This window comes from Panthera pardus, unplaced genomic scaffold, assembly GCF_024362965.1.
Source record: "Panthera pardus isolate Hobbes unplaced genomic scaffold, ASM2436296v1 HiC_scaffold_12, whole genome shotgun sequence".
Lineage (NCBI taxonomy): Eukaryota > Metazoa > Chordata > Mammalia > Carnivora > Felidae > Panthera > Panthera pardus.
In genome coordinates this window covers 9,251,566-9,276,390 of record NW_026526677.1, presented here as the reverse complement: position 1 = coordinate 9,276,390, position 24,825 = coordinate 9,251,566, and the positions used below count along the sequence as shown (strand labels likewise).

At 52.6% G+C, this 24,825-nt stretch overlaps 5 protein-coding genes across 12 annotated transcripts; 2 read left to right on the top strand and 3 right to left on the bottom strand.

The window, feature by feature from the left end:
• Positions 1-915: 915 nt before the first annotated feature.
• On the top strand, positions 916-2,730 carry LOC109246596 (ubiquinol-cytochrome-c reductase complex assembly factor 3). The gene is made up of 2 exons (XM_019414699.2): positions 916-1,136; positions 1,228-2,730. The coding sequence occupies exons 1-2, from the start codon at positions 1,017-1,019 to the stop codon at positions 1,375-1,377; spliced, it is 270 nt and encodes an 89-aa protein (XP_019270244.1). The 5' UTR covers positions 916-1,016; the 3' UTR covers positions 1,378-2,730.
• Positions 2,731-3,822: 1,092 nt separating this feature from the next.
• UBXN1 (UBX domain protein 1) lies at positions 3,823-6,520 on the bottom strand. The gene is made up of 10 exons (XM_019414695.2): positions 6,397-6,520; positions 6,202-6,289; positions 6,009-6,062; positions 5,814-5,920; positions 5,661-5,730; positions 5,230-5,421; positions 5,084-5,135; positions 4,829-4,942; positions 4,132-4,324; positions 3,823-3,965 (listed from the first exon to the last, which is right to left on the bottom strand). The coding sequence occupies exons 2-10, from the start codon at positions 6,258-6,260 to the stop codon at positions 3,916-3,918; spliced, it is 891 nt and encodes a 296-aa protein (XP_019270240.2). The 5' UTR covers positions 6,261-6,289; positions 6,397-6,520; the 3' UTR covers positions 3,823-3,915.
• Positions 6,521-8,474: 1,954 nt separating this feature from the next.
• Positions 8,475-10,697, bottom strand: LRRN4CL (LRRN4 C-terminal like). The gene is made up of 2 exons (XM_019414696.2): positions 10,535-10,697; positions 8,475-9,955 (listed from the first exon to the last, which is right to left on the bottom strand). The coding sequence occupies exon 2, from the start codon at positions 9,948-9,950 to the stop codon at positions 9,228-9,230; it is 723 nt and encodes a 240-aa protein (XP_019270241.2). The 5' UTR covers positions 9,951-9,955; positions 10,535-10,697; the 3' UTR covers positions 8,475-9,227.
• Positions 10,698-11,389: 692 nt separating this feature from the next.
• On the bottom strand, positions 11,390-23,728 carry BSCL2 (BSCL2 lipid droplet biogenesis associated, seipin). Of its 8 annotated transcripts, none has more exons than XM_053899589.1 (12): positions 23,598-23,728; positions 21,159-21,364; positions 19,411-19,727; positions 17,900-17,981; positions 14,171-14,314; positions 13,014-13,148; positions 12,732-12,829; positions 12,446-12,587; positions 12,219-12,285; positions 11,965-12,054; positions 11,781-11,861; positions 11,390-11,643 (listed from the first exon to the last, which is right to left on the bottom strand). In XM_053899589.1, the coding sequence occupies exons 2-12, from the start codon at positions 21,264-21,266 to the stop codon at positions 11,483-11,485; spliced, it is 1,425 nt and encodes a 474-aa protein (XP_053755564.1). In that variant the 5' UTR covers positions 21,267-21,364; positions 23,598-23,728; the 3' UTR covers positions 11,390-11,482. The 8 variants fall into 8 exon arrangements, with proteins under 8 accessions (XP_053755564.1, XP_053755563.1, XP_053755565.1 ...); XM_053899588.1 differs by lacking the exon at positions 23,598-23,728 and adding an exon at positions 23,254-23,588; XM_053899590.1 differs by lacking the exon at positions 23,598-23,728 and adding an exon at positions 21,495-21,513.
• GNG3 (G protein subunit gamma 3) lies at positions 21,742-23,313 on the top strand. Its single transcript, XM_019414700.2, has 3 exons — positions 21,742-21,978; positions 22,406-22,505; positions 22,788-23,313. The coding sequence occupies exons 2-3, from the start codon at positions 22,407-22,409 to the stop codon at positions 22,914-22,916; spliced, it is 228 nt and encodes a 75-aa protein (XP_019270245.1). The 5' UTR covers positions 21,742-21,978; position 22,406; the 3' UTR covers positions 22,917-23,313.
• Positions 23,729-24,825: the final 1,097 nt, after the last annotated feature.

Sequence of the window (24,825 nt, the reverse complement as noted above, 5' to 3'; positions counted from 1 at the left end):
AAGGCAGGAGGGTAGGAGTCAACAAGGGCATCTGGATTAAAGCCCTGGGAGTGAAGAGCTTTGCTAACAAACTTGGAATTTCCTGATTCCTTTGCTCACTGGGTCTCCCAATTTGACATGTTTCTTTGTGTCTTACTTAATGAATATTTATAGGGTGTTTACTATTTACCAGTAACTGTTTTTAAATGCTTTATATATCAACTCATTTAATTATCCTAAAACTATGAGAAAGATACTGTCATTAGCCCTATTTTCTGATGCAGAAGCCGAGGCACAAAGAACTTAAATGATTTGCCCAGAGTCACACAACTAAAAGGTGCTTTCTTCTCCAAACTAGAACTCGGTATGTTACTCCAAACCCAGAGTTTTCATGCCAGGGGTGGGGTGGGGGAGCCAAGGGTTTCCCATGATGAAAACAAAACAAAACAAAACAAAACAAATTTACTTTCAATACGTTAATTTAACAAGTAAAATAAAGAAAAATAATAACATATGTATACCTTTCCCCCCACCCAGTACATTTGGCTTTGAGTTTTTGTTCAGAAGTTGAGATTTGGAGTGGATCAATAGACTGATGTAAGTATCTGGATGTCCGGTATGTGCTGTACTGAAAAACCACAAGTTATTGTAGGAAACTACAGAGCACAGCCCTAGCCCTGTATCGACCAGGAAATTTCGGAACTGGGCAGCCGTAAAACCCACAGCAACCATGAAGACACGCACTCCGACACGCACGCTCCCTTTAGCAATCCCACTCTGGACTTCATGGCAATGGGTCCGGTGCTCGGCCCTCAAGTGCAACGCTTTTGGACGCGCTCAAGCTTCCCAGTTAAAACCAGTCTTCCCAGGTGCTCTAGATTCGAAGGTTTCGCTGATCAGGCCCTCTAGCCCGGCCCCATCTCTATGGTCTTCTCCGTGGGCCGCTCTAGCCAGCGCGGGGAGCGGTGAGACGTCGTGGCTCGCCTTCTAGGCTGCGGGAGGCTCCGGAGAGCGCCTCGCTGGTCGCGCGGTCGGCCATGGAGACCTTGCGCAAAGCGCTGATCGTGGGTGCCCTTCTGGGCGCCGGGGCTGGCGTGGGCTCCGCGCTCTTTGTCCTCGTGGCTCCGGGAGAGCAGCGGAAGCAGGCGATGCTGAAGGTGGGGGCGACTGGAAGTCCGAGGTGGGGTGGGCGGGCGGAGAGCCCCCGGGCTGGGGGTCAGGACTGCGAACCTCCCTTCCCGCCCGCAGGAGATGCCCGAGCAAGACCCGCGGCGCAGGGAGGAGGCGGTCAGGACCAAAGAGTTAGTGCTAGCCACTCTGCAGGAGGCAGCGGCCACGCAAGAGAACGTGGCCTGGAGGAAGAACTGGATGGGCGGCGGCGGCGGGAAGTCAGCGTGAGCTGGGACTTCCATCGTGGGCACTGGGACCTTGCTCCCGCGCAAGAGTCGGAGGCGGCCTTTCTCCTCCGCACGCCCAGCGGGGAGACCCGATCGAGGATGCCGCGCCCAGGCCTCCCTGAGGCCCTGGGAGCCGCTGCAGGGTGAGCACGTCCCCTATCAAAAGATGCACTGACTGCACTTTAACATCCTACGTCGCGGGCGGGGGCGTCGGATATGGTGAACCCGAAGGAACCAATAAATCACGTTCCTCCGTCCAGTCTGTGAGCCCTGCAGCCTGGCGCCTCTAAATGTCTAGAGTGTTCTGGGGGGCCCGTGCTGGGGAAGCGGATGACTGTGGCTCCCATGTGCCCCGCAGCGACCAAAACACAATGTCATGTGGTTGTTCAAGCGTACTTTTGATAACCAAGTGACATTCTTGAAATCAGAACTAATGCTGGAAAATCCTGTAGCAATTGGTGCCCATGGAGGACACTTTGGGTTTCCTGTCCTGTGAGGTTGGAGAGGGGCTTCTAGCATTTAACATACACTATGATGCTTTCTGGGGCTATTGAACCTTTGGAGGTCAATTTGCTAGGAGTGAAAGGAGCATGCATTCAGTAAGACAGATCTTGATGAAAGTCCTGCATGTTACAAAACCTCTTGGAGCCTCAGTCCTGTTACATAAAAGGTGGTAATTATCTTGAGGGTTGTTGGGAAAAAATTAACTTAGAAATGTAAAGTGCAGTGCTTGGCACAGAGCAGCCTTTGATATAGGTAGTGGGGTTTTTCCCCTTCCAGGTTTTCACTGTAGTAGTCTGTAATCCCTGAATCCAGTCATGGGATCTCTTGGGAATCTCTGAAGGAGCGAGATAATTTCCCTGTGGTCTGCCTCACATCCGGTGGTTCCAAAGAAGATAGCAATTGAAGGGGAGGGGGGAAAGCTTGCTTTTATTTATTATTTATGAGAGTGTGTTATTTATTTTTGAGAGAGAAAAATAAGGAGTGCAAGCGGGGGAAGGGCAGAGAGAGAGGGAGACACAGAATCCAAAGCAGGCTCCAGGCTCCGAGCTGACGGCACAGAGCCCAATGCAGGGATCAAACCCACGAACTGTGAGATCATGACCGGAGCCGAAGTCAGACACTTAACCAACTGAGTCACCCAGGCTTCCTCAAGAGAGAGAGAATCGTAAGCAGCTTCCACGCTCAGCACGAAGCCCCACACAGGTTTCAAGCCCAAGAACCTGGGATCATGACCCGAGCTGAAATCAAGAGTGGGATGCTCAACGGACTGAGCCACCCAGGTACCCCTGCTTTTATTTAAATAAAGCCAGGACAATAAATAAAGCTTGGTTAACACTGAAGTGTAAACCCAGATGGTGCACTGGTGCTGTTTTCACCCGATGGATGAAGTCCTAAGCCAAATGCACTTGTTATGTGTGATCTTTGGTTTAACCGTGGCCTCTTTCTAGCAGGGGAATGAGAGGGAAAAGGTCAGCAGCTGTTTGAGGGACTACGAGGATGAGAGCAGCAGTGAGAGGCTGTGATGAAGGAACTTGGGAGGTTCAGAGCCTGAGCCCTAGAGTCAAGCTCCTCAGGTGGGTTGGTTTCCATAAGTCACATTCTTTCGTGTCCCCGTCTCTAAAATGGGATAATTGGGGGCACCTGGCAGGCTTGGTAGGCAGAAAGAGACCACGACATTCAGTCTCAGGGTTGTGAGTTCAAGCCTCACACTGGGTGTAGAGATTAAATAAAAACTGTTATACAAATAAAGGTGGCATAACTGTACCAACCCCAGATAATTGCCTTCGTATCTCTGTTAACACATATATTTATTTTGAGAGAGCGAGCACGCACGAGTTGAGGAGATGCAGAGAGGGAGAGAGGATCCCAAGCAGGTTCCATGCTGTCTGCACAGAGCCTGATGTGGGGCCTGAACCCATGAACTGTGAGATCATGACCTGAGCTGAAGTCAGATGCTTAACTGACTGAGCCACCCAGGTGCCCCCCAAATTACTCTTTAATAGCTAATACTTACTGGGAACTTATTAAGTGCCAGGGAACTACACTAAAGCACCTGTATCAGCGTTATGTAATACCCATAACAATGAATTAACAGGTACTATCATCCTTATTTTACAGGAAGCAACTAGGCTGGCTTCAAGAAGTCAAGGCGGGGCGGGGGGGGGGGGGGGTGCCAAAAAAAAAAAAAAAAAGAGGCAGGCACACAAGTAAGGATCTCAGGCTTATGCACTACCTTACCCATAGGAGCAAATTGTGCTGCTCGTCGTACTCTACCCCCAACACTTCTCTTAACTTCCCAAAAAGAAAGATCCAGAGATTGTAATCAAGTTTCTGTATGGAAACTGAAGATGAAAAATAAGGTCTGCTTTAAATGCCTTCCCTGTAACTTCTCCCTCTGCCTCAGTTTTGTCCCTCCCAGCCACTCAGGAAGGAGTCAGGCACATACAGAACTCAGAGGGTCTATTTATTAGGAAGGAGATGTCAGTGCTCTATCAAACATGAAGATGTCAGAGAGGGATGGTGGGATAAAGGCCTCTCAGCTGGGACATTTCTTGGCCACAATGAGGACAGCAGAAGGCACAAGTCCTGAAGATGGGAGAAAACAGCTTTGACCTCAAAGATCCTTGCTCTTTGCCCCCCAAAATTTCTGGCTTCATACCATCCCCCCAAAGTCTCTTCCCCTGGCATTCCTTCCTTTCTCAGGCATCCCCTCCCCTCCCCCAAGTCCTGTTTCTGATCGCACGTGTCATACCCAGCTCCTGCAGAGGCCGTTCCATGTCAGCCTCTGAGAAGGCCCGCCGGGGGAAGCCACTGAGCAACTGCACGGGGTCCTGGTCCCCTCCAGGCTCTTCTCCACGGTGGAGCTCCACATAGAGCCTCACAGCTGCCAGCTGTTCCCGTGCCCGGAACGTCTGGGTCAGTGAGGTCCCATCTGGCAGCCTGACCTAGAGGGCAAGCGTGAAACACAGTATTGTGAGCGTCAAAACTGAGTGAGGTGCTCAAGTAAGGAAAAGAAGAGTTGCAAAGTTGGCTCCTGCTTCCCGTTAGACTGGACCGGCGTAATTACTCTTCAAAGCACCTCATGAACAACCACTTATGCTGTGGTTTACTAAGCACTGAAGAGAGGCTCCCAGCTTCCTCACATTTTAACAAAGACAAGATCACCCAAAAACCTCTAGATAAACACCACGTCGTGCAAGTTGCTGTGTAATAAACGAAATGAAAACATGATCAACTAAAAAGGTAATTGCTGAGTAAGAGAGAAGTATGGATTTAAATAAGACTAGAGCAAGTGAAATGCGATATCTTTCCTAAGAGTAGAGGAGGTAGGATTTCAAAAGTCACTTACAAAGAAGGGAGAGGTTTGGCAGAGGGAACATAACTGAAAAAAGCTCTGAGCCAGGTAGACAAAGGGGTCCCAGAAGCAAGACAGGAATTAGAATCAGTACCTGTATGCGACACTGGTCATATTCCCGCTTGGTGGGAGGCTCCTGGCTGGGAGAGGAGGGAACAGGGCCTGGCTCTGTTGGTGGTGACGGCCGAGAACCCATGCTACCACCATACTGGAGGACAAAGGAAAACACTGATCAGGCTCACCCACTTTTAAAAGAAACACACTACGCCCATCCTTTTCCTCTGAAGCTAGAAAAGGGTTTCTACTAGCCTACCTACTTCATGACCCCAGTGTCTTCCCAATCACCTACCTTCTTGGCTCTCTCTGCTTTGTCTCTTTCAATCTTTTCTCGGACTCTTTGTCTGGAATGCAGACAAGAAGAAAGTAGGTCGGACACTGACAAAGCAAATCTAGATTCCTTTCTCCTCTCGTATCCAATATCCCCATCACCCAGACCTGGCTGCTAACTCTTCAGCCTTTTCCCTCCTCCGCTCTTCAGCAGCTCGGCGCATCTCATCTTCCTGTAGCCGCTGTCGGGCAGCTGATAACTCTTGCCCTTGTTTCCTGCGCTGCCGTTCCCGTTCTAATGCCTCTCGCTCCTCTCTTTCTTCCCGCTCCCGCTGCTTCTGGGCCACCAGCTCCAACATCCTGTGTGGCAGAAAGGAAAGAGCTCAAGAGAAATGGACACAGATTGGGAAGGCGAGTTCATAATGGATTCAAAATGAAATCAGGGAACACGCGTCCCAAAAGAGGTGAGAGAAACAAAGAGAAAGCCGCCAAGGAAGGACGGAGGGAACACGGAAAGTTCCAGGTTCTTTGATCAGACTTGTGCATCATGAAAAAGTGGAAGGTGACCCTCAGAAATGTGACATTGTTCGTGACTATACCTTTTAGTCTGTTCCTGTCTCTCCTCTTCACTCAAAACGGGTTTGGCTTCTCCCGCGTTAGAGCTGGTTCCTACAAACAAGCAATCAGTGTTACTGGCCGTTCATGCTCCTCGAGCTCTCGTGAATAATCACACTGTGTCTCTCAGTCAGGACCTTCAGGGCCGCCTGGCTCCGAGGAGGTGGGTTCCCGTCCCAGGACGTGTCCAAGGGGGGTAGGTAGAGGCTCGTCTACATCGGGGTCGTCTTCGTGCTCCATCAACCTGGCAGGGGAAGTCGGGAGGGACGTTAACAATGAGGCTGCCCCTTCCAGCAGTCCCCAGTCCCCTGCCACCCGGTCTGAGCGCTCACCAGTCCATTGCAGCCTCGATGCCCTGGTTCCCCGTGAGGGCCAGAGCCTTCTCCCTGGGGGCAGAAACACCGTGAATAGCGCCCGCGAGCCATGGTGCGGGTCAGGCTGGGGCGTGGAGCCTGAGACCAGGCTGGGGGAAAGGCGCAGACAGGTCCGCGATCCCCGCGGGCCAGGGTTAGGGGGCTCCCTTACGCGCGTCCCCTAGGGAAGCCCATCTCGATGAGACTCTCCAGAGCCGTCAGCTCCGCCATGGCGCCACCACCGCCGCTTCCGCGGGGACCTGGAGGAGGGCGAGAAGGAGGGCGCAGGGAGGTCAGCGCTGGGGCGCCCCCGAGCCGCCGCACGGTGCCGCCCCCCGACGTCCCAGCCGGGCGTTCTCTTACTTACCCGGCTCTAGACCCGCCGCGGACACTGACGAGAAGAAAGCCGAGGGGAAGCGGAAGTGCCCGGATCTGTTTGGGTCACGTGGGGGCGGACGTGGACGGGTGCCGCCGAGAGCCAGAAAACACAGGCCCGGCTCGCCTCCGCTGCCCGGGCCCCGTGAGGGCGGGGAAGGGCGGTGCATCCGAGGACGCTGACGGGGGAGGCGATACCCCCTCCCCCCCCCCGACTGGGACGCCGGCAGCGGTGGGGAAGAAGGGTGGTGCGGCTTTGAAACCCAAGGGCGGAATGAGGCAAGCTCTGAGCGCAACCAATTGGAAAGTTACTTGGCTTGTTGATCGGGAGCCATAGACATGTTCCTACTCTTTGACCCACTCATCCTCTCCGGGGAATTGAGCCATCCTCCGCTCGCCTGCCAGAGGGATCTTTTGCAAAAACATAACTCTGTGATCCTGTCATCACCTCCCTGCTTAAATATTCTCCATGACACTCCAGTCACTTAGAACGAAACAAGTGCTTAGTAGTCTGGCTTCCTCCGTTTTTTGTTCTTGTTGTTGTTTGTTTAGAGGCCTCTGTAAAGTGAGAATAACAACAATAAGCCCTTCCCTTAGGCACCTGGCAGGAGTGCGCTGTGTACATGTTGGTAGTGCGCAGCGTCATCTCCCACCACTTGCTGGTAATGTGTGCAGATTGCAAAACAGGCCGTCTTGCTTTTCCAGGCGCCTGCACCTACGAGTCCCTCCGCCTGGGCTGTCCTGCCTCTTTGGTGGGACTGGTTAATTCCCAATTTCAGACTGGACCCCAGGTTTGCTTTCTAAGGGAATCCTGCTTTGAGCAACCCCCATCCACCTCCCAGCTCCAGTATTTACCCCCTTAAGCATTTATTCCCCTGTGTAGTCCTCGTTGATTACTTAGCCCTACACGCTAAGGGCTGTTAGATCCCTTAAGGTAAACTCACTTTGAATGTTTATAAGGAGGCAGAGTCATACTAAGTCACTAACATTGATAGTATATGCCCTGGACTTTTATAGAATTAATGTATATTTAATCATCACAACAATCTATTTGATTATACTACTGCTAGTCACCGGAAACACACACAGAAAAATGTCACAAAGCTGGTCAATAGCTAAGCTAGGATCCAAACCCATGCAGTATGCATTCACTACACCACTGTGCTATGTTGCCTCTCCATAGTGGAGGGAACATCAGCTTTGGAGCTGGGCATCCTAACTCCTTACTTGTAGCCTCAAACCGTTTAGAACCTCAAATTTCTCATCTCCTCAAAGGGGACACCGTCTTTTGTAATAATGCGGTGAAGAGTAAGTAAGAATGCTTGCAAAGCACGTCTTGAGTAAGGAGAGAGTGGGTCCTCGTTATTTGTAAATGAATAAATGCTGAGGAAATACAGGAAGCAAATTAAAAAAGGGACAAAGTATTCACTACAGTGTGGCAAGTGCATTATAGATAACAAATGTATTCTAAATTTATCCTAGAGGTCCAGTAATTTTTTTTAAATCCATAATTATGTAGGACTGTGTTCTTTCATCTACTTCCAGGTCAGTACCCTATAGAAATGCAAACATGTGAGGATACACAGAGACATCACAACAAACACTGAAGACAAATGTTCCATTAAAGGGCGACAACTTCTGTCAGTTAAGGAGCATCGTCCTATGGAAAGTTATGCAGCCTTTGACATAACTAAGGAGGTTACAATTTGCCACAAATCATGGAACATTGTGGAACATTATCTGTCATCCCTTTAGTGAATAAAGAAAACATTTGCACTGAACAAAGCACTGTTCTGCTAGGGGGTGATTACCTCCCGAGAAAAAGGGGAACTTTCCTTTATATTCTTCAGTAGTGCTTGAAACTCGTAGAAATGTTATTTCAACAATTAAAAGTTATAAGACCAGCAAAAACGAGGATTGTACTCTGTAGCCATCCCAGACTTTTCTACATCCAGTTAAGTGAAAGAGAAATTCGAAAATACACACTACTCTGGGGGGAAAAAGGACACACGACGCTGAAAAATAGGTGTGTGGAGGGAAATGAAAAGGATCATGAAAAATGCAAATGTCTTCCTTTAACATATCCTTTAATGTTGGTACAGTGGATGTGCAATAAACACAAATTGAGGGGAAGTGGGGGACATCCCTTGGAGTTGGGGGTCCCAGACAACAGCTCAGGCAGGTGCCTCTTTCCATCCTGTGTCAGCCATTCATTTTCACCCACTTCAGACACAGGTGAATTCTGACCCCGGTGTGCCCATCTTTGATATCTAAACAAAAGGCAACAGCGGGAATAGCCTTGCCCCAAACTCCCATCCTGCAGCAGCTTGTTCTCAAAATCCCATTGAGGCCACCAATGCGCCAGAGCCCTTTTGAGGGTGTATGACAGGGGTTGCGATTGGCTAACTACAGCCAACAGGTCTAATGTGGCCGGGGCCTGATTCCTCAGACCCATGTGCTAAGAATGGTTTCTCTGTTTTTACACTGTCGCATGGCTAAGGAAGTACCTATGCAATACCTTTGCTTTTGTCCTCTGGACCTGCAAAGCCTAAATCATTTACTATCTGGTCCTTTAAGTAAAAAGTTCCCAATGCCTTCTGCTCTGTTCCAAACCTTGGCCTGGAGCAGGACAGAAAGTCTGGGACCTGAACAAGCTCTCAGGTTGAGCACTGAGACTCAGCTGGGGCCCGAGTGCCTGGCCACCGACTCTGCTGTCCAGGCTGCTCAGGGCAGCAGTGGGAACTGCCTCCTCCCAGGGAGTCCAGGCCGAGCTCTGCTCCCTAAGCCTAGGCTCCGCTGGGCCTGAGAGGCCCCCAGGCTGCTTCAGAGCCCTGCTGTGGGTCGGGAGGCCACCCGGCGGCGGGGGCAGCCCCAGCGCTCTCGCAGGCAGAAATGCCAGACCAGAGCAGAGCAGCTCAGCAGGGCCAGCACTGTGCCCACCCCGATAGCCACGTGGACCAGGGTAAGCGGTCTGGGGGGCACGGCCAGCCTCCTGCAGGGCCCGAAGGGAGGGCCACCCACCTCCTCGAGGCCCTCCCCACCTGCCTGCGGCACGCTGCTTTCTCCAGCCCCATTTGCAGCCACCACGCAAACGACGTAAGCGCCCCCGGACTTCAGGCCCTTCAGTTCTGCTCTGCGGACAGTAGAGTTGAGGGGGGGACCCTTCTGGGGAGCCCCGTTGCCCTCCCATAGCAGCAGCCAGTATTGGTGGACCGGAGAGAAGGGGGCGCACCAGTGCACCACTGCGCTGCCATCCTCGGCCACCACGTGCACCTCTCCCAGGCGCGGAGGGTCGGGCGGCTGCGTGGGGCTGGAGAGCCCAGGGCACAGGCAGGCCCTGGGTCCAGCCCTCTGCAGCTCCTTGCACGGCACCTGAAGGTGACGGCAATGGTCATAGTCACAGGGGACGGCCCGCAAAGGAGGCCGTGGCCGGGGTGTCTCATCTTTGTCCTCTTCCTTAAGGTCTTGAGGGGCCAAGGACTGCGTTCTGGGAACCAAGGAGAAGGTGACAGCCAGGAGCCACAGAAGACAGGGAGAGCCCAGCATGGGGCCTGCAAGGGAAGGAGGTGGATAGGTCAAGACTGCCCAGACGCCATGTCTTCTAGGGCCCTTCCCTCAACAAAATCTCCAGGGACGGGGAACACAGCTGGGGGCCAGGAGGAGACCAAGAGAGAGGAGGAAAGGAGACTGACACTCTTAATTTGTCCACCAACTTCTGAACAGGCGATATGTACTTGGTTTTGGGCAAAAAAAACAAGCAAACAAAAAAACCCCCAAATATAGTCTGACACATGGGTGTGTGACCAGCCATGTGCGAAGTACCAGAAACAGTTAATGAATAAGCAAAGTGCTGGAGGGGAAAAGAAGAGGAAATGATTTATTCAGCCTGGGGAAGAAAGGTGGAATATTTCCCAGCTGCCACCCAGAGAAAAGATCTAAGTAAAACAATCATCGGTGGGAGACAGACACAAAAACCCAAAAGGAGACCGAAATGAGAGAGGAGAGGGAACAGAAGGGGAAACTAAGGACCTTGGAACCCTCTCCACCTGTCAAGGGAGTTCCAGTCCCTGCCTGCTCCCCCCCCCCAACCACCTCCCACCACTCTTCCCTGGCCCTCAGCAGCCTCTCACCGGTGGGTGGGTCTTGCGGCAGCTCAAATCTTCAAGCAGATGTCTTTGGGTCTGAGGCTGAGCCCCCAGGCGCACAGGCTGCGCAGTCAGGTTTTGTCAGTGTCTTCTCTTCAATTTCAATTCTCTTTTGGCTCGAAGCTTTTATACCCTTCAACTATGATGTCACCACGTAGCCCCCCTCCCCCAGCCCCCCCTCTATCCCCGTGAATGCCAAGAAGCGGGCTGGTCCCTTCAGAGGGCCTGAGTCACGGGGCCAGGGAAGGGGGTGGGGGGGAGCCACATGCAGCTGTTTCATCTGGAGGCCGGGATGCCTGGGTTCTGAAAGGGGATTGGAATGTGGAAAGCAGCCAGGAGCTGAGAATCAAAAGGCTGAAGTTATGTGGAGGGGTGAGGAGGGGAGCATGAAACAGAGGGCCACCTGGCTGGAATCAGAGAAGAAAACAGCCGTGGGCAGCATGGGGCCTGGGCTACAAAATGCTGTTTCGGTAAAAATCATACCACATCCATGGCAGTCATTTCCTGTCTTCTGCCTCCCAATGGACGGAGAAAGGGAGGGGTGCACAGGCCAGAATGATGTAGCCCAGCTCTCCAGACCCGCCCTACATGATCCCCCTCCCCAGAGGGAGATGAAAGAATCACGTGGATGGAGTGGGCAGGATAGGTTTTCTCTCCTTGGACTTCCTAGGTTTGTGAACGGGAACAGCTGTACCCAAAACAGTCCAGGGTCTGGAGGCCTTCCCCACCGGCAGCCCCCAACAAGACAACCTCCTCCAATTCGGGGTGGCAAGGACGATGCCTGGGGAACACGGGATTTCCAATGGCCTTGAATCCATTTCAAGGAGTCAGGGAAGCAGCTGGCATGAAAATAGTTTATTGGGGGAAGCCACAGGAAAGGGAAGGGAGGCAGGTGGGAAAGGGCTGGAATGTGGGGACTCTGCCTCGTTCTCTTCAGGAACTAGAGCAGGTGGGCCGCTGTCGGAGATTGCCCACAGAGGGTTCAGAGCTGCCCAGAGTCTCCGGGGCAGGGGCAGAGGCAGAGGCAGAGGCAGAGGCAGGGGCAGGAAGGTTGGCCTCCGTCAGCAAAGCTGCATCTACCCAAGAGCCTGAACCTGGGCCAGGGGAGGGAGAAACAAAGTTAAATCGGAAATTAACCAACCAGGGGCCCTTCTCCCCCAACCAATATAATGTCCCCCCTACCCACATGCCACCCCACTCCGCCTGGGCCCCTGTGCCGAGTGCCCCTCACCATCACTGGCCTCTGGCTCCAGCTCCTCCTCTCCAGTCAAGGGCTGCTGATCGGGTTTCTCCTCCTCCGAGAGCTGACCCTCTGCAGCCACAAGGGGAACGCAGAGGTCAGACTGGAAGAGGCTGAAGGGGACACCTGAGGAGGTGTTAGGAAGGAGGATGGGAGAGCTGCGGCACCACCATACCTGCCCCTGGCGGGTCTTCAGGGCTCTCACCGCAGTCCTCTGTGATGTCTGACAGCTGCGTTGACTCCTCCTGGCCTTGGGGCCCTGTGCCTCCAGAGCGGGGAGAGGGCAGGGGAGGGCTAGGGTGGCTGCACCCAGGCGACGCCTCCTCCAGCCTGTCCTCTGACCCTCAGCCCAGCTGTGGGGGGCCTAAAGCTTCACCCTGGATAACACGGGAGTCCCCTCTCACCCAGCTCCCCAACCGTCATGCCCACCTGGAGGGTGGGCAGAGATTCTTCGCTGCACTGCCTTCCGGGAACTGTCTCTTTTCCGGACGTTTACCTGTGGAGGAGAAATTAGTGAGCAGCAAGGGTGTGCTTCCCGCGCAGTGATCTGGGCCCTAACGCCCGAGCCCCATGACACGCCCCAGCCCGCCCCTCAGTTAAAGAAGGATCATGAAGTTGGGGGGCGGGGCAGGGGGAGAGAGGAGGTCCTTCGTGACCTGCAGAGACAAGCGGTGGCGGGGCCAGATGCCCCCCCACACCCACTGCATGTAGCTGAAGAGCACGATGACGCTGAGGAACGTGAAGTTGCTGGCGATGCCGATGAAGGCACAGGTCATCGGGAAGTTGTACAGCAAGTACCTGAGGCAGGAAGTGGGCAGCGGTTACTGGAAAGCACCAGCCTCCCCGCTTCCCAGAAATCATTTCTGGGGAAGTTCAAGGCAGTTTCCCTCCAAGACAGCCCCCAGGGGAGCTGCGGAGGCCCCCACTCGAGCGGCTCCTCACCTGAGCCCGGTGAAGTGGGCGTGGATGCGGAGGTAGGCTCCGTACATCTGGACGCGCTTGCTGTGGATCTCGATGATCGCGCCGGTGGTCGGCACATACTGCGGAGGGCGGGGCAGCGAGCGGCGTCAGGCCGGGGTCCTGCTGCTGTCACTCTTCCCAGCCCAATCTGAGCCCCACTTGCGGCGTCTGTGGCCGCCCCTGCTGACCGAGCCCAGAGGCTCCTCAGGTAGAACTCTGAGCTCCTGGGGAGAGCAGTCTCTAGTCTTCCTTTGCCCCCCTTACCGAGTTCTCTCTGTATTCCGGGTAGAGCTCCACCTCCAGGAGCTGCTTCTGCTCTGCAAAGCCAAACAGCAGGAGGCTAGAGAAGACCAGTGTGTCAAGCATCTGGAGCAGGTTTGAGCGGTAATGCAACATCACCTGCCGGAGCCAGGGCGAGGAGGGGAGAGGTTGGGGATGGGTACCCCCAGACTGCCGCCGCCCTACCAACCCCTCAACCTTCCTCGGGTCCCCTGCTCCCTCATTTCCACTTCCTACCATGCCCCCACCCCCCCCAAACAAGCCTTGGCCCAATCATTCCAACTGCTTGAGTAACATCCCTCCTCTCCTCAATCCACGTCTCCATTCCAGCGCAACAAAGGTCCCTCTTCTAAGAACTTCATGGGTTAAGCCCAACACTGTCTCTGATCTTTCCCCCACGCAGTTCTACGATCCAGAATAGACCCTACGTTCCAGTGCTCCAGCTGAAGCATTTTTCCCCGTGTAGACATTCAGAGATACGCTTCATCACGTGGCTCTGTTGTCAGTTCATGTTAAGAATGGAGTCTTGGGGCCTGGGTGGCTCAGTCGGTTAAGCAGCCGACTTCAGCTCAGGTCATGATATCACGGTTCGTGAGTTCGAGCCCCGTGTCGGGCTTTGTGCTGACAGCTCAGAGCCTGGAGCCTACTTCGGAGTCTGTGTCTCCCTTTCTCTCTGCCCCTCCCCTGCTTGCTCTCTCTCTCTCTCTCTCAAAACTAAACATTAAAAAAAAAAAAAAAAAAAAAGAATGGAGTCTAATATTTATTGCACGCCCACCATGTGCTAAACCCTAACTGGTCTCGCTATGGGACCATTACTTTCATACCCAGTTAATAAGGCTTTGTAACCAAGGAGTTAAAGAAGTAGCCTCTCAGCTAGTAGGTTTCTGAGACAGAATGCCAGCAGACATCCGCCGGGCTCTAAAGAAGCCCATTTTGGCTCCCCTCTTCAGGCTTTGCCCCAAAGCTGGACGTGCTCATCAGATACCTGGGGTGTCTGTCTGGCTTGGTAAACTGACTCCTCTTCCCGATTCTGATGTGTCTGTGACCTCCAGAGCTAGGATGTTTTCTCCTGGAACCCTACCCAGATATTCTGCCATCCGCTGTCATCGCCACACCCTCCCAGATAGGCCACGGACACTTACGGAGCGTGAAGAAGTGGAGATGATTCGGCCACCTCTGGTGTAGCATGAAATGGTGACTAAGAACATGCCCAAGTCTTGATTCACAGGGGACTCTGGCAGCTCAAGCTCTAAGGTGACGCGGTACGGCTGTCCATACATCAGCACCTGCCCAAGGTAGCCCCCATCTCTCTTCAAAAAATTTTGTTTTTAATTGTACGGTCTCTGTTCCACCTCCCCCCATCCCTCCGAATAGGGCCACAATCTCCCTGGTTAGCGGAGCAGGCCTCTCAGGGCTCTCATCCCAGGAGGGTGCTGCCCCCTTGTGGTGGCCAGGTCCCTCCTACTTCGGAGAGCTTCGGCATCCTATGCTTTGGCTAAACCGCTCTCTGCTCTGTTCTGAGAAAGGCTGCGTCACACATTTCTTTTCCAAAAGTGAACCATCCTGTTGCCAACTGGGCCATCTGTGACTCAGGCCTCTGTCCCCGTGAGGCCATCCCCCTGGGCCCAGCCCGCCTTCACTTATATTATTAATTAACCAAGCACCAACTCCCGAGCCACCTCTCAGGCTCTGTCACTCCAGATCATCTTTGTGTCACTCTGGGTCCTTACCTGGCTTCTTTTGGTAGAACCCTGAGACTCACAGTGGGAAGGCGTCTTCATTGGGATTAACCTCAAAAAGCTAAAGATTTGCCACCAAACATACCCTAGTTTTTCCTGACCATTCCTGTACTCTTCTAACCCTTTATTCAGCTCTCAGCTGTAGCATGACCTCAGGGTGCATATACAAGAATCACAGGGGCAAGAGTAAAGTTTCTGTATTTAAGGGAACGGATTTTTTTTTTTTTTTTTTTTTTTGAGAGAGAGAGCGAGCACGGGGGAGGGGCAGAAAGAGAGACAGAGGATCTGAAGCAGGCTCTGTGCTGACAGCAGACAGCCTGATGTGGGGCTTGAACTCACAAACCGTGAGACCATGACCTGAGCCGAAGTGGCACACTTAACCGACTGAGCCATCCAGGGACCCCCAAAGGGAATGAATTTAAAAAAACCAAAACCAAAACCCAACCCATAGTGAATCGCCTCCAAAATCCAGATATGATTGAGGGTGTGTTGAGCACTATCACTAAGGTAAAACGTGGAAAACTACTTCTCAAAGTCCTTTTTTATACAGATTCTGCTTTTCAGAATGAAGTACTATCTGTTGGAAAAAAAAAAAAAAATGGATTCCATGACATTCCTAGCCCCCAGAAGAGGCCTGATGAAGCCAGCTGCTTCACTGAATTCTTTGCAACATTATAGTACGTAGTTCTCAGGGTGGGTTGGAGGGAAATAGAGTGACTCCAAGCTTATGGGTAGGAGTTTCTTTTTGGGGTGATTCAAATGCTCTAAAATTGTGCTGGTTGCTTAAAGTCTGCATACGCTAGAAACGACAGAACTATAGATTGTAAATGGGTGAATTGTATAGTATGTGAGTTATAGCTCAATAAAGCTGTTTCATATATGTTTTTATTTTTTATTATTTTTTTAAAGCTTATTTATTTTTGAGAGAAAGAGACACACAGAGTGTGAGTCGGGGAGGGGCAGAGAGAGAGGGAGACAAAGAATCTAAAGCAGGCTCCAGGCTCTGAGCTGTCAGCACAGAGCCCGATGTGGGGCCGGAACTCACAAACGGTGAGATCAGACCCGAGCTGAAGTCAGACGCCTAACCGACTGAGCCACCCAGGAGTCCCATATAGATGTTTTTAAACTAGTAATTCCGTCTAAATAAACATCATCTCCTCCAATGGGATCGATCCACGGAATTGAATGTCAGAATCTTGAGAATGACTCCACACCTTTGTTCACACCTGTCTGCCTGATGGGCAGATTCCCCTCCTGTTCCTCCTTTCCCACCCAACAATCACCCTTCCTTAAAAGGTCTACTTTGAGCCTCTCCCTCCAATCCTTCACAACTTCTTCTGAAATGCAGAATCTGTATCTTACACTCTGCTACTTTATATAATGAACGAAATGATCAACCCGCTTTAATTACCAGGGACTACCCTGATTGGAGTCCCTGATATTGACATCCCCTCACCCTTCATCTTTCCCTTCCTTCCTCATCCAGCAGCCTCACACACAATTGTTTTAGGCTCTCTGAGTCACCATGCGGATCTCCACAATGGACAGCCACACGACTGTATGCACCATTTCAGGTGCAGATGTTCTGTGGCTTTGTTTCTAATTCCTTCTCAATGTATTCCATTTATTATTATTTTGAGCCACAGAAGCACACTGAATCAATGCCTTCACAGACGACTCTGTCATGATCTCCAAACTCCTTTCCCGGCAGGATTAAAATGAGAAATCTCTGCCTTGCAACATCCAACATTCTACCTCACTACTTTGAAATCTTCCATTTGGGACCCACTCACCTGGGACCCAAGGTAAGTGTTCTTGATAGTGTATGGCTACCTGGCGGTTGACTGGAAGGAGGGAAAGGATACGCAATCTCCCAGGTTATTGTATTGTCAAACAAGTCCAGGCTAAACACCAATCCCAGGGGACCCCAGATGCTAATGCTTACACTCCTCCCTTCAGAGTGACCATTTATTTCTATCCTGTGTAAGTCAGTGTCCTCTCAAGAACCACTTTTAAAAGACACTTTCCGGGGTGCCTGGGTGGCTCAGTCGGTTAAGCGGCCGACTTCGGCTCAGGTCCTGATCTCGCGGTCCATGGGTTCGAGCCCCGCGTCGGGCTCTGTGCTGACAGCTCAGAGCCTGGAGCCTGTTTAGATTCTGTGTCTCCCTCTCTCTGACCCTCCCCTGTTCATGCTCTGTCTCTCCCTCTCTCAAAAATAAATAAAACGTTAAAAAAATTAAAAAAAAAAAAGACACTTTCCAGGGGCACCTGGGTGGCTCAGTCAATTAGGCACGCAGTTGATTCTTGATTTTGGCTCAGGTCATGATTTCACGGTTCATGAGATTGAGCCCTGGGTTGGGCTCTGTGCTGAGCGTGGAGCCTGCTTGGGATTCATATTCATTCATTCTCTCTCTCTCTCTCTCTCTCTCTCTCCAGATTCATATTCTCTCCTCCTCCTCCCTCCCTCCCTCCCTTTCTGTCCCTCCCTGGCTTGCTCTCTCAAAATAAATAAACATTAAATAAAGTTCTTAGTAAGTTTGACCACTGATTATTACTAATTATGTTGCTAACGACTCAAAACACTCTGGTCATCAAAAACAATGTTGATGCTCCAAAGGTCCTTTTGAAGTGTTCAGGGAGCCTACGCTTTTCAGAGCCTCCACCAGCTTGCCTAATATAAATAGATGCACCCCAATTCTGCATTTCCCAGGGATTCTGGGTTTGTTGAAGTCATACCGGCACGTGGCCCATCTCCTGGCACAGTACCCTTTGTAACGGCAGGTTACACATATTTGTCAACAGTTTCATAATCTTACATACAGGCTTTCAAAACGCTTGGGTGGTTTCCATCCCAGTCCAGTGACATAGCTGATTGGTTGATTCACATTCACTGAGGTCTAAAACACATCTAATAGCTAGAGCTTGTCTGAAATAATCTGAGAGAGCATCGCTAACATCTGCAGCAGGAACATCCACACGCTTCAGATTTTACTTTTCCTTTAACCTCCTTTTCCTTGAGAGCCTTCCTCTTAGTCTCCATTGCTCAATCCCTGCTCACCAGGTCTTTTTCAAGCCCTCCGATTTCAAGTCTTCAGAGCTCTAATGAAACCTCTCTTCAGCTCCCATACTCACCCGATCACGTCCACCCTTAGCCAGCGAGACATTGGCAACAGGGAAGGAGCAGAGTAAGGAGGTGGAGGAATCACAGTCAGTCCTAGATGAGAATGGGGATGATACTCTGCTAAGTTAAGAGGGTCTGCCTTACCTGTCTGTACACTTCCTTGGGCCCCTAGGGCTCCCTCTTGTCCCCCATCCCTTCTTCCAGAACAGGCACCCTTCTCTCTGTCAGAGAGAGATGGAGAAGAAATGCAGCCAGGAGATTCAAGACACCTGAATGATTCTTTCTCTTCCTGCCACCTCAGCTCATCTCCTCTCATTAGAGTGGAAATTCTTAAGCAGGACTCCATGGACACTTCGTTGAACGGTTTCAGACTCAAATGTTTCTAAAGACCCACTTGGAGAGCTTCATAAAAATGCGGATTTCTGGGTCCTAGCCCCAGAGTCTGATTTAGTAGTTCTGGCCTGGGGCCTAATTTGAGGAAAGTCCTCCCAAGGAATCCACAGATGGTCTTAAAGAGGCTGACACACCCCTCCAACTTGTAAGCAAAATTATACATGGGTGTGCATATGTATATATACATATATATATACACACATACATATATACATATGTGTATGCATATATATATATATATATATATATATATATATATATACACACACATATATACAGATGTCTGTATAAGCTTTAAGTAAGTTCTACACCCAACATAAGGCTTGAATTCATGACCCTGAGATCAAGGGTCACATGCCCTCCTGACTGAGCCAGACAGATACTCCCTTGCATACATGTTTTTATAGCAGAAAGGGCCATAGCTTTCATGAGATCTATGCCTCCTAAAAGTTTAAACAGCTCTGACTTAGAAATTACAGTTCATGATCAGGGACTCAAGACGGGGGAGGGGGAAAATGACTTTGGACCATTGATAACAATGTCCTTGTCAGCATCTCTAGATTAGTCCTATGGCCCATGTTAAGAGAAGGGGAGATGATTTGGTTAAGGCCCGTAAAATCAGAAGGAACTGAAGTCCCAGGCAAGAAGCAGGACTCTGGGACTTTAGGTACCTAGTCACTTTGTGCTTGCATAATCTCTATTGTGCAGGATTATCAGGAGGGGGAGGAAGGCAACTTGTTGCTTTCCTAATACGTTCTTTACTGAAGGCTAGCTTAGTTCTGAGATGACTCGAGGGATGTGGTTGGCTAAGAGGTCTAGAGCGGCCCTGAGAGAGGTCTGATCCAACCCAAACAGAACAGACCCACACAGTGACAGCCTAAAAGAGGGATTTTTTTTTTCCTTCTTTTTAATCAAAGATTTCAGTAACCAGAGGTAGAGCTAGGACCTCAGAGCACTACCAACCCAGAGCTCCCTCAGCCTTGGGCTGTGGAAGGTAAGAAATCATATAAACACACTGGGCTCCAATGTTCTCCTCTGTAAATGAGGGGGTTGAACTGAATAAGCTCTAAGGGCCCTAACAGCAATTCTCTCAAAGGATGACTCCACTTCAGGAGAAGACCCCTCTCACCTGTAGTAGAAATGCACAGGGCTGAGGTGGCTGACTGTCGGCATGTAGGAATAGTAGAAAGAGCCGTAGAGGAAGACAGACACCCAGAGCAGGAGAAGGACGGTACAGAAGAGCACCCCAAACTGCAGCAGCAGCTTGCGGGCACGACCCGCCAAGACGTGGCCCACCTCCTGGGCCCACAGCAAGGCGGGTACTGGTGGGTCATTGACCATGGCAGGGAGTGCGGAGTGTCTGGCCCCAGGTTCAGGCTTTGAGTTCTTAGCTGCTCGGTCACTTGGACGCCACCCCTGGCCATGGGATGAAGAAGCTGGTGGTTCCTGGAAAAAGACGGAGAGGGGGGAAAAATGGCTCTTTCCCCAGGGATGGTGGAGACAACAAGGACAAGTTTACTGGACTGGCTTGGAGGAACCAGAGATAGCTGGACAGACACAGCATAGACTTTGTTTCATATGGCTTTTCTCCAAATGGCTACGCTTCCCAACCAATTATCCCTTCCCTTTCTTTCACTGTGCTTTCTTCACCCCCAGTGACAGAACAACTTCGCTGAATTTGTCCTCTGGACACCTGATTCTGGGACAGGCTACCTTGACACTCATCCATAGCAATATATAATATACATAAAACGAGCACCTTAAAAGGCTTTTACACACGTGATGACACGGAGTCCACACTGCGAGGTGGCTGCACGGAGAGGCTGCGCGACTTGCCTAAGGTCGTACAGCCGCACTGAGAGCCAGCTGCCTAAGTGCCGTCAGAACTGTCTCCCGAGTTTCTCCTCTCCCGAGCGCACAACTGCGCTCGCTCCCGGACAGGGCCGCCCTCCACGCCAGGCCGGGAGTCCTGCAGCCAACGGCCGCTCCCCGCCACCACCCCTTCCGGCTGGCGGTGGGCGCGGCGCCCGGAGCCCCCACCGAACCGCGCCCCCAGGGAAACCAGCCCGCCCGCCGCCGCAGCTCTGCAGACTCACCAGCTCGCGGGCTGCCGGGGCAACGGCGACAAGAGACTTCCGCCTCCCGTGGAAGCTCCGCCCCCTCCCGCCGGCCGCCTTTGCGGCCCCGGGAGGCGGGACCTCACTCAGGGGAGGAGCCCGGCGCAAGGGGCGGGGTCTGCCGGGCGGCGGGTTTCCCACCTCGCGCTCCGCGCAGAGTCTCTCCCTGCGGTGGGTTACCCAAACCAAAGAGGACAAGCGCCTTCCTTCAGGCCTCAAGATTTGCCCCCACGGCATGCTATGAGTCAGCAGCATCCCCCCTCAGACCGGCCCTCCGCCCACCTTCACCACCGGCCATTTAAACCCCGCAAAGGGGGAAAGAGGCGGTTATCCAGCTGGCGCTGATTTTTGTCGCCTACAGCTCCTTGCACCTGTAGGCGTCCTAGGCGGAGGGCACTGCCGGCTGGCCGGCTGGCCCCTATTCACAGCTGTGATAGTATATCAGCTCCGTGTTTTGTCTCCAGCATTTGGGATCGACCTCCTCTGACCCTAACTAGACTCCCTCAGAGTCCCCACAGCGCACCAATCTAGACTAGATCTTGGCAGACGGTACCTTCTATTTTGTACATGCCTCTTCACCCCGAATAACATCCCTCAGAGGGTAAGGTCGGTGTACGTCTTTGCATTCCACACAGCACCAAGCACAGCTCTGCAGGTCTGGGAAGTATTCTATCAAACCAATTCCCCCCACCCCAAACCCACCCAGGAAGCCCATCTGTTTCAATAAACACCCAATGACTCTCCCCACAATTCCCCCTACCTCTTCTTTGTCCGATTCTTTGATCTGGTATCTGCACACCTCTTTCCCCCCAGCTTCTTGTTCTTTAGGCATCTTCCTGACGTCCCTTGTCGCCCCTGGATCTTCCATTCGAATCACTTGTGGCTAGAATATGAACTGGTTGGTGATCTAGAAGCTGGTTACCTGTAGCTCATCACATTTTCCTGGGTATAGGGAATGGAGGGTCCCTGGGAAAGACAAGAAGATTCAGGTACTACATGCTATGTCAGAGCGGAGGGAGGCGGGAGGAGGGGAGGGCGACTGCCCAGCTGATGTCAGATTTTCAAATGAGCAGGGTCCCCCGCAGCCAGTACTGACTCCACTGCAGGGGATGTCACAGGTCCAGACCACCCCATTTAAAGGGGGGGGGGGAGGAGAGTCGGCCTGGGCCTCAGCTCCTTCCAGCTCCTTCGTAGCCCAGACTCAGAATGCCTGCAATGGGGGAAGGGCAGCTAAGAGAGACCGGTAACAGTGGGGGTGTGCGTAGGGGCTGCAGTCAGCAGCCAGGCTCCCCCATTGGCCGGGCAGTTGGTATGCTCCAGTATCCGAGCAGCTCCTTCTAGCATCCTTCATCCTTCAGGTACCAGCGTCTGGGCAGTGCTGGAGCTTCAGGAACTGGGTCCAGCCCTCGACGGACCTCTGCCCCGACCCTCCCCAGTGGCCTTCTTTGTGTCAGCTGCTTCGGCTGCTGCAGCAGATACTTTCAGCGGCAACTCCCTGCAAGGTGGGGCACCCATCTCAGGCAGGTTTTGTGCACCCCACTGACTACTCCCCAGGGCTGCCACACTGCCTGTGGCTTCAGGTGAGTAGGGAGCATCCTGCTTTTCTCCCGTTGGGGCTCAAGGGGGCAGGTGGGGGTTACGTGCCCTCCTCAACAGGGCGGGGCTCTTGCTGGTTGAGGCTTCCAGAGCTGGGAACACATGGCTGGAAGAGCCAAAAAGCCTTAAATCATTTGTATGTTTAATGATCTGTGGCCCAGGTCGTGTGGGAATTTGGTGGTGGGGGGGGGGGGTATCTCATCCCACCTTCTCCATTTCCTTAGCCTGGGAAGACAGGGATGGGAAAGGCCCCTGGAGGATGGAGATTCAAGAAACAAAATACTGGGCCACATGACCCCAGCCTTGTAAAGGCAGATGAAAAATGAACATGGGAGGGGGGGTCTTCAGAGAAGATTAGGCAGCACCCACCCACCTCCATTATGCTCCGAGCTATCCCTCTCTTTTCTCCAGGATGAAAGGGGAGACCCCTGTGAACAGCACTATGAGTATTGGGCAAGCCCGCAAGATGGTGGAACAGCTTAAGATTGAAGCCAGCTTGTGCCGGATAAAGGTGGGTGGACCCTGGATCCTATTAGTTGGCCCACTTGTGCTGTAGGTCCCCAAACCTCAGGTTAAGAGAGGTTTTCTTTCCTTGACTCCCTGCCATCAGGGGAGGAGTCTCCGGTTCTGTAAGGGCAGCCGTCCCCTGGCCGCTGGCCGCTGTCGGGAATGAGGGAAGAGAATACTGTCTTAAGGAGCCCTAGAGATGGCAAAAGAGAACCCATTTGGGGAGGGAGGCTGCAGCCCCTCTCAGGGGATCTGGCTAACCATTCCCCTCCTGGCTGTGTCCCAGGTGTCCAAGGCAGCAGCAGACTTGATGACTTACTGTGATGCCCACGCCTGCGAGGATCCCCTCATCACCCCTGTGCCCACTTCGGAGAACCCCTTCCGGGAGAAGAAGTTCTTCTGTGCCCTCCTCTGAGTCGCCCCGTCCCTCCCCACAAGCTCTTCACCTTTCCTTCTCCTAGGCCCTTCCTTAGGTCAGTAACTGTCGTGAGCCCCTGAGGGTCCCTGCATCCCATCCCTAGCCCTTGTCCAACCCTGTGAGGTTATCTGAAGCACAAGGCTCTCCGTCACCTATCTGTCGACCCCATTTCCTCGCCCACTTCGGCCGACCCCAAGTACCCCCTGACTAGGGGAGCCCCCTTAGCTCCGTCCCCAGAAGGGCCGTCCGACTGCCAGCGTCCTGCCGGCTTCTCTCTGTGACCCGCTCAGACAATGGAGAGAGGGATGGGCCGGGTGCTTGCTCTCAGTCTCACCTGGAGCTATCAGAAGGGTAAAGCCATTTGAAGAATAAAGTCATCCAGAGTCTCAGAGGACAGCTCCTGTGTTAGCGTTCTTGGGGAGAGGATCATCAATCTGTAGATCTGGGACTGTGTACGGCAGGTGAAAGGCTTGCCATACCCAAGGAATAGGGCTAGTCAAATCAGTTTAGGCACCGTCTAGGATCGGAGACCGCCTGGATTGGGGGGATGGCGGGCGCAAGAGAGCGTCTCGAGTGGAAGAATTTAGTTACAACAGACACTCAGGGGGCCACGGAAAGCACTCACACCCCCGCGCGCGCGCGCGAAAGCACTGAACGCAAATGAAAATGAAAACAGACCGAACAGGGCGGCTCTTAGGAAGGGATCTTGAGGGCAGTCGCAGACAGCAGGAACTCAGTAACGGAGGGGAGGAGCTCGGCCCCAGTTCCCGCGAAGGGGCAGGTTTTGCTTCTAAGATGGCCGCGCCCACAGTGGGCCCCTTTCCAAGATGGCCACCGCCAGGGGATCCGCGCCAATATGGCCGCCCCACGTCACTGGGTTTCACCGTACAGGGCTTCCGAGCTATCCCCATACTTAAAATGGCGGCCCCAGGCATCTGGAGTTCTCAATATGGTCCCTTCTGTGTTCATCTGGTCTCAAAATGGCTGCCCCTGCCCTCGTCAACTCGATGCCCATTCCTACCCACCCCGGAGTCTCGAAGTCGACGTCCCCCCAATCCAGGTGAAGGCACACGGGTGACTATAAGCAAAGATCGTGGGACAAGGGGACCCCGGCAAGCACAGCGTAGCAGGCGCTGGGAGTGTGGATCTTGCGAGGGAATCTCGTTTCTACTGCTTGCCAAGCAGAGGATGCCTTTGGAGTGTAAACAGAAGTGTGCGGTCAATGCCCGGCGCCGTTCCTCTCAGCGCCCTTCCTTGGTTGCCTCCTGGTGTCCCTAGGAGCTGGATAAGCCCGAAACTGTTTCAGTTTGGGCTTCCTGGTAGAGCTTACTATGTTCCCCTTTCCCTCTCAGACCCATTCGGTCACATCCGCCAGAAACAACGTCCCCGCCCCTCGTGTGCCTACCAGCCTTCGTAGTGGTCCCAGCATGCTGTCTGGCCAGATGCCAAAACTAAGGCTTAAGGTCTCACGAGCGCCTCCCAGATTCAAACTTGGCGAGGTTTAGAAGCCCAGAATGCTCTTCTAGAAAAAAGCCTTTTCCTTCCAAGGGCGAACATATGGAGGTGGGACCAGGGCCAAGGCAGGTAAGCTAACAGTCCGAGGGTGTCTGCTTCTTATGCACTATCAACATCCCCCAAATTCAGGAATACATCCTAACCGTAGGAAGCCTAGGTCATGTTTCTTGCTGGAATATACTTTGCGGGGAGGGGGGGCGGGGTGCTGAAGGGAGGAGCCACCCTGAAGTAACAGAAGGGTGACCTGTTTTAGGGTGACCTGTTTTAGGGATAGCCATCACCCCCAGCTTCCCCACACCCCCACTTCCTTCACGCAGTAAGACAGTAAGCGTACAGGAATGCAGAGAGGAAACCAAGGGAATAAAGGGCATTCTACCAGGAACCGAACTTA

What these genes read in the sequence shown, in the direction of transcription:
- UBXN1 (XM_019414695.2), bottom strand. Translation starts at nt 6,260, where the DNA reads ATGGCGGAGCTGACGGCTCTGGAGAGTCTCATCGAGATGGGCTTCCCT. An exon ending in GGCTTCCCTAGGGGACGCGC is followed by an intron (nt 6,063 to 6,201) that starts GTAAGGGAGCCC and finishes TTCTGCCCCCAG; the next exon opens with GGAGAAGGCTCTGGCCCTCA. An exon ending in ATCGAGGCTGCAATGGACTG is followed by an intron (nt 5,921 to 6,008) that starts GTGAGCGCTCAG and finishes TTCCCCTGCCAG; the next exon opens with GTTGATGGAGCACGAAGACG.
- LOC109246596 (XM_019414699.2), top strand. Translation starts at nt 1,017, where the DNA reads ATGGAGACCTTGCGCAAAGCGCTGATCGTGGGTGCCCTTCTGGGCGCC. An exon ending in GGAAGCAGGCGATGCTGAAG is followed by an intron (nt 1,137 to 1,227) that starts GTGGGGGCGACT and finishes TCCCGCCCGCAG; the next exon opens with GAGATGCCCGAGCAAGACCC.
- GNG3 (XM_019414700.2), top strand. Translation starts at nt 22,407, where the DNA reads ATGAAAGGGGAGACCCCTGTGAACAGCACTATGAGTATTGGGCAAGCC. An exon ending in CCAGCTTGTGCCGGATAAAG is followed by an intron (nt 22,506 to 22,787) that starts GTGGGTGGACCC and finishes GCTGTGTCCCAG; the next exon opens with GTGTCCAAGGCAGCAGCAGA.
- LRRN4CL (XM_019414696.2), bottom strand. Translation starts at nt 9,950, where the DNA reads ATGCTGGGCTCTCCCTGTCTTCTGTGGCTCCTGGCTGTCACCTTCTCC.
- BSCL2 (XM_053899589.1), bottom strand. Translation starts at nt 21,266, where the DNA reads ATGGAAGATCCAGGGGCGACAAGGGACGTCAGGAAGATGCCTAAAGAA. An exon ending in CCTGTGCATTTCTACTACAG is followed by an intron (nt 17,982 to 19,410) that starts GTGAGAGGGGTC and finishes ATTCTCATCTAG; the next exon opens with GACTGACTGTGATTCCTCCA. An exon ending in AATCTCTGCCCACCCTCCAG is followed by an intron (nt 12,055 to 12,218) that starts GTGGGCATGACG and finishes CCCGCTCTGGAG; the next exon opens with GCACAGGGCCCCAAGGCCAG.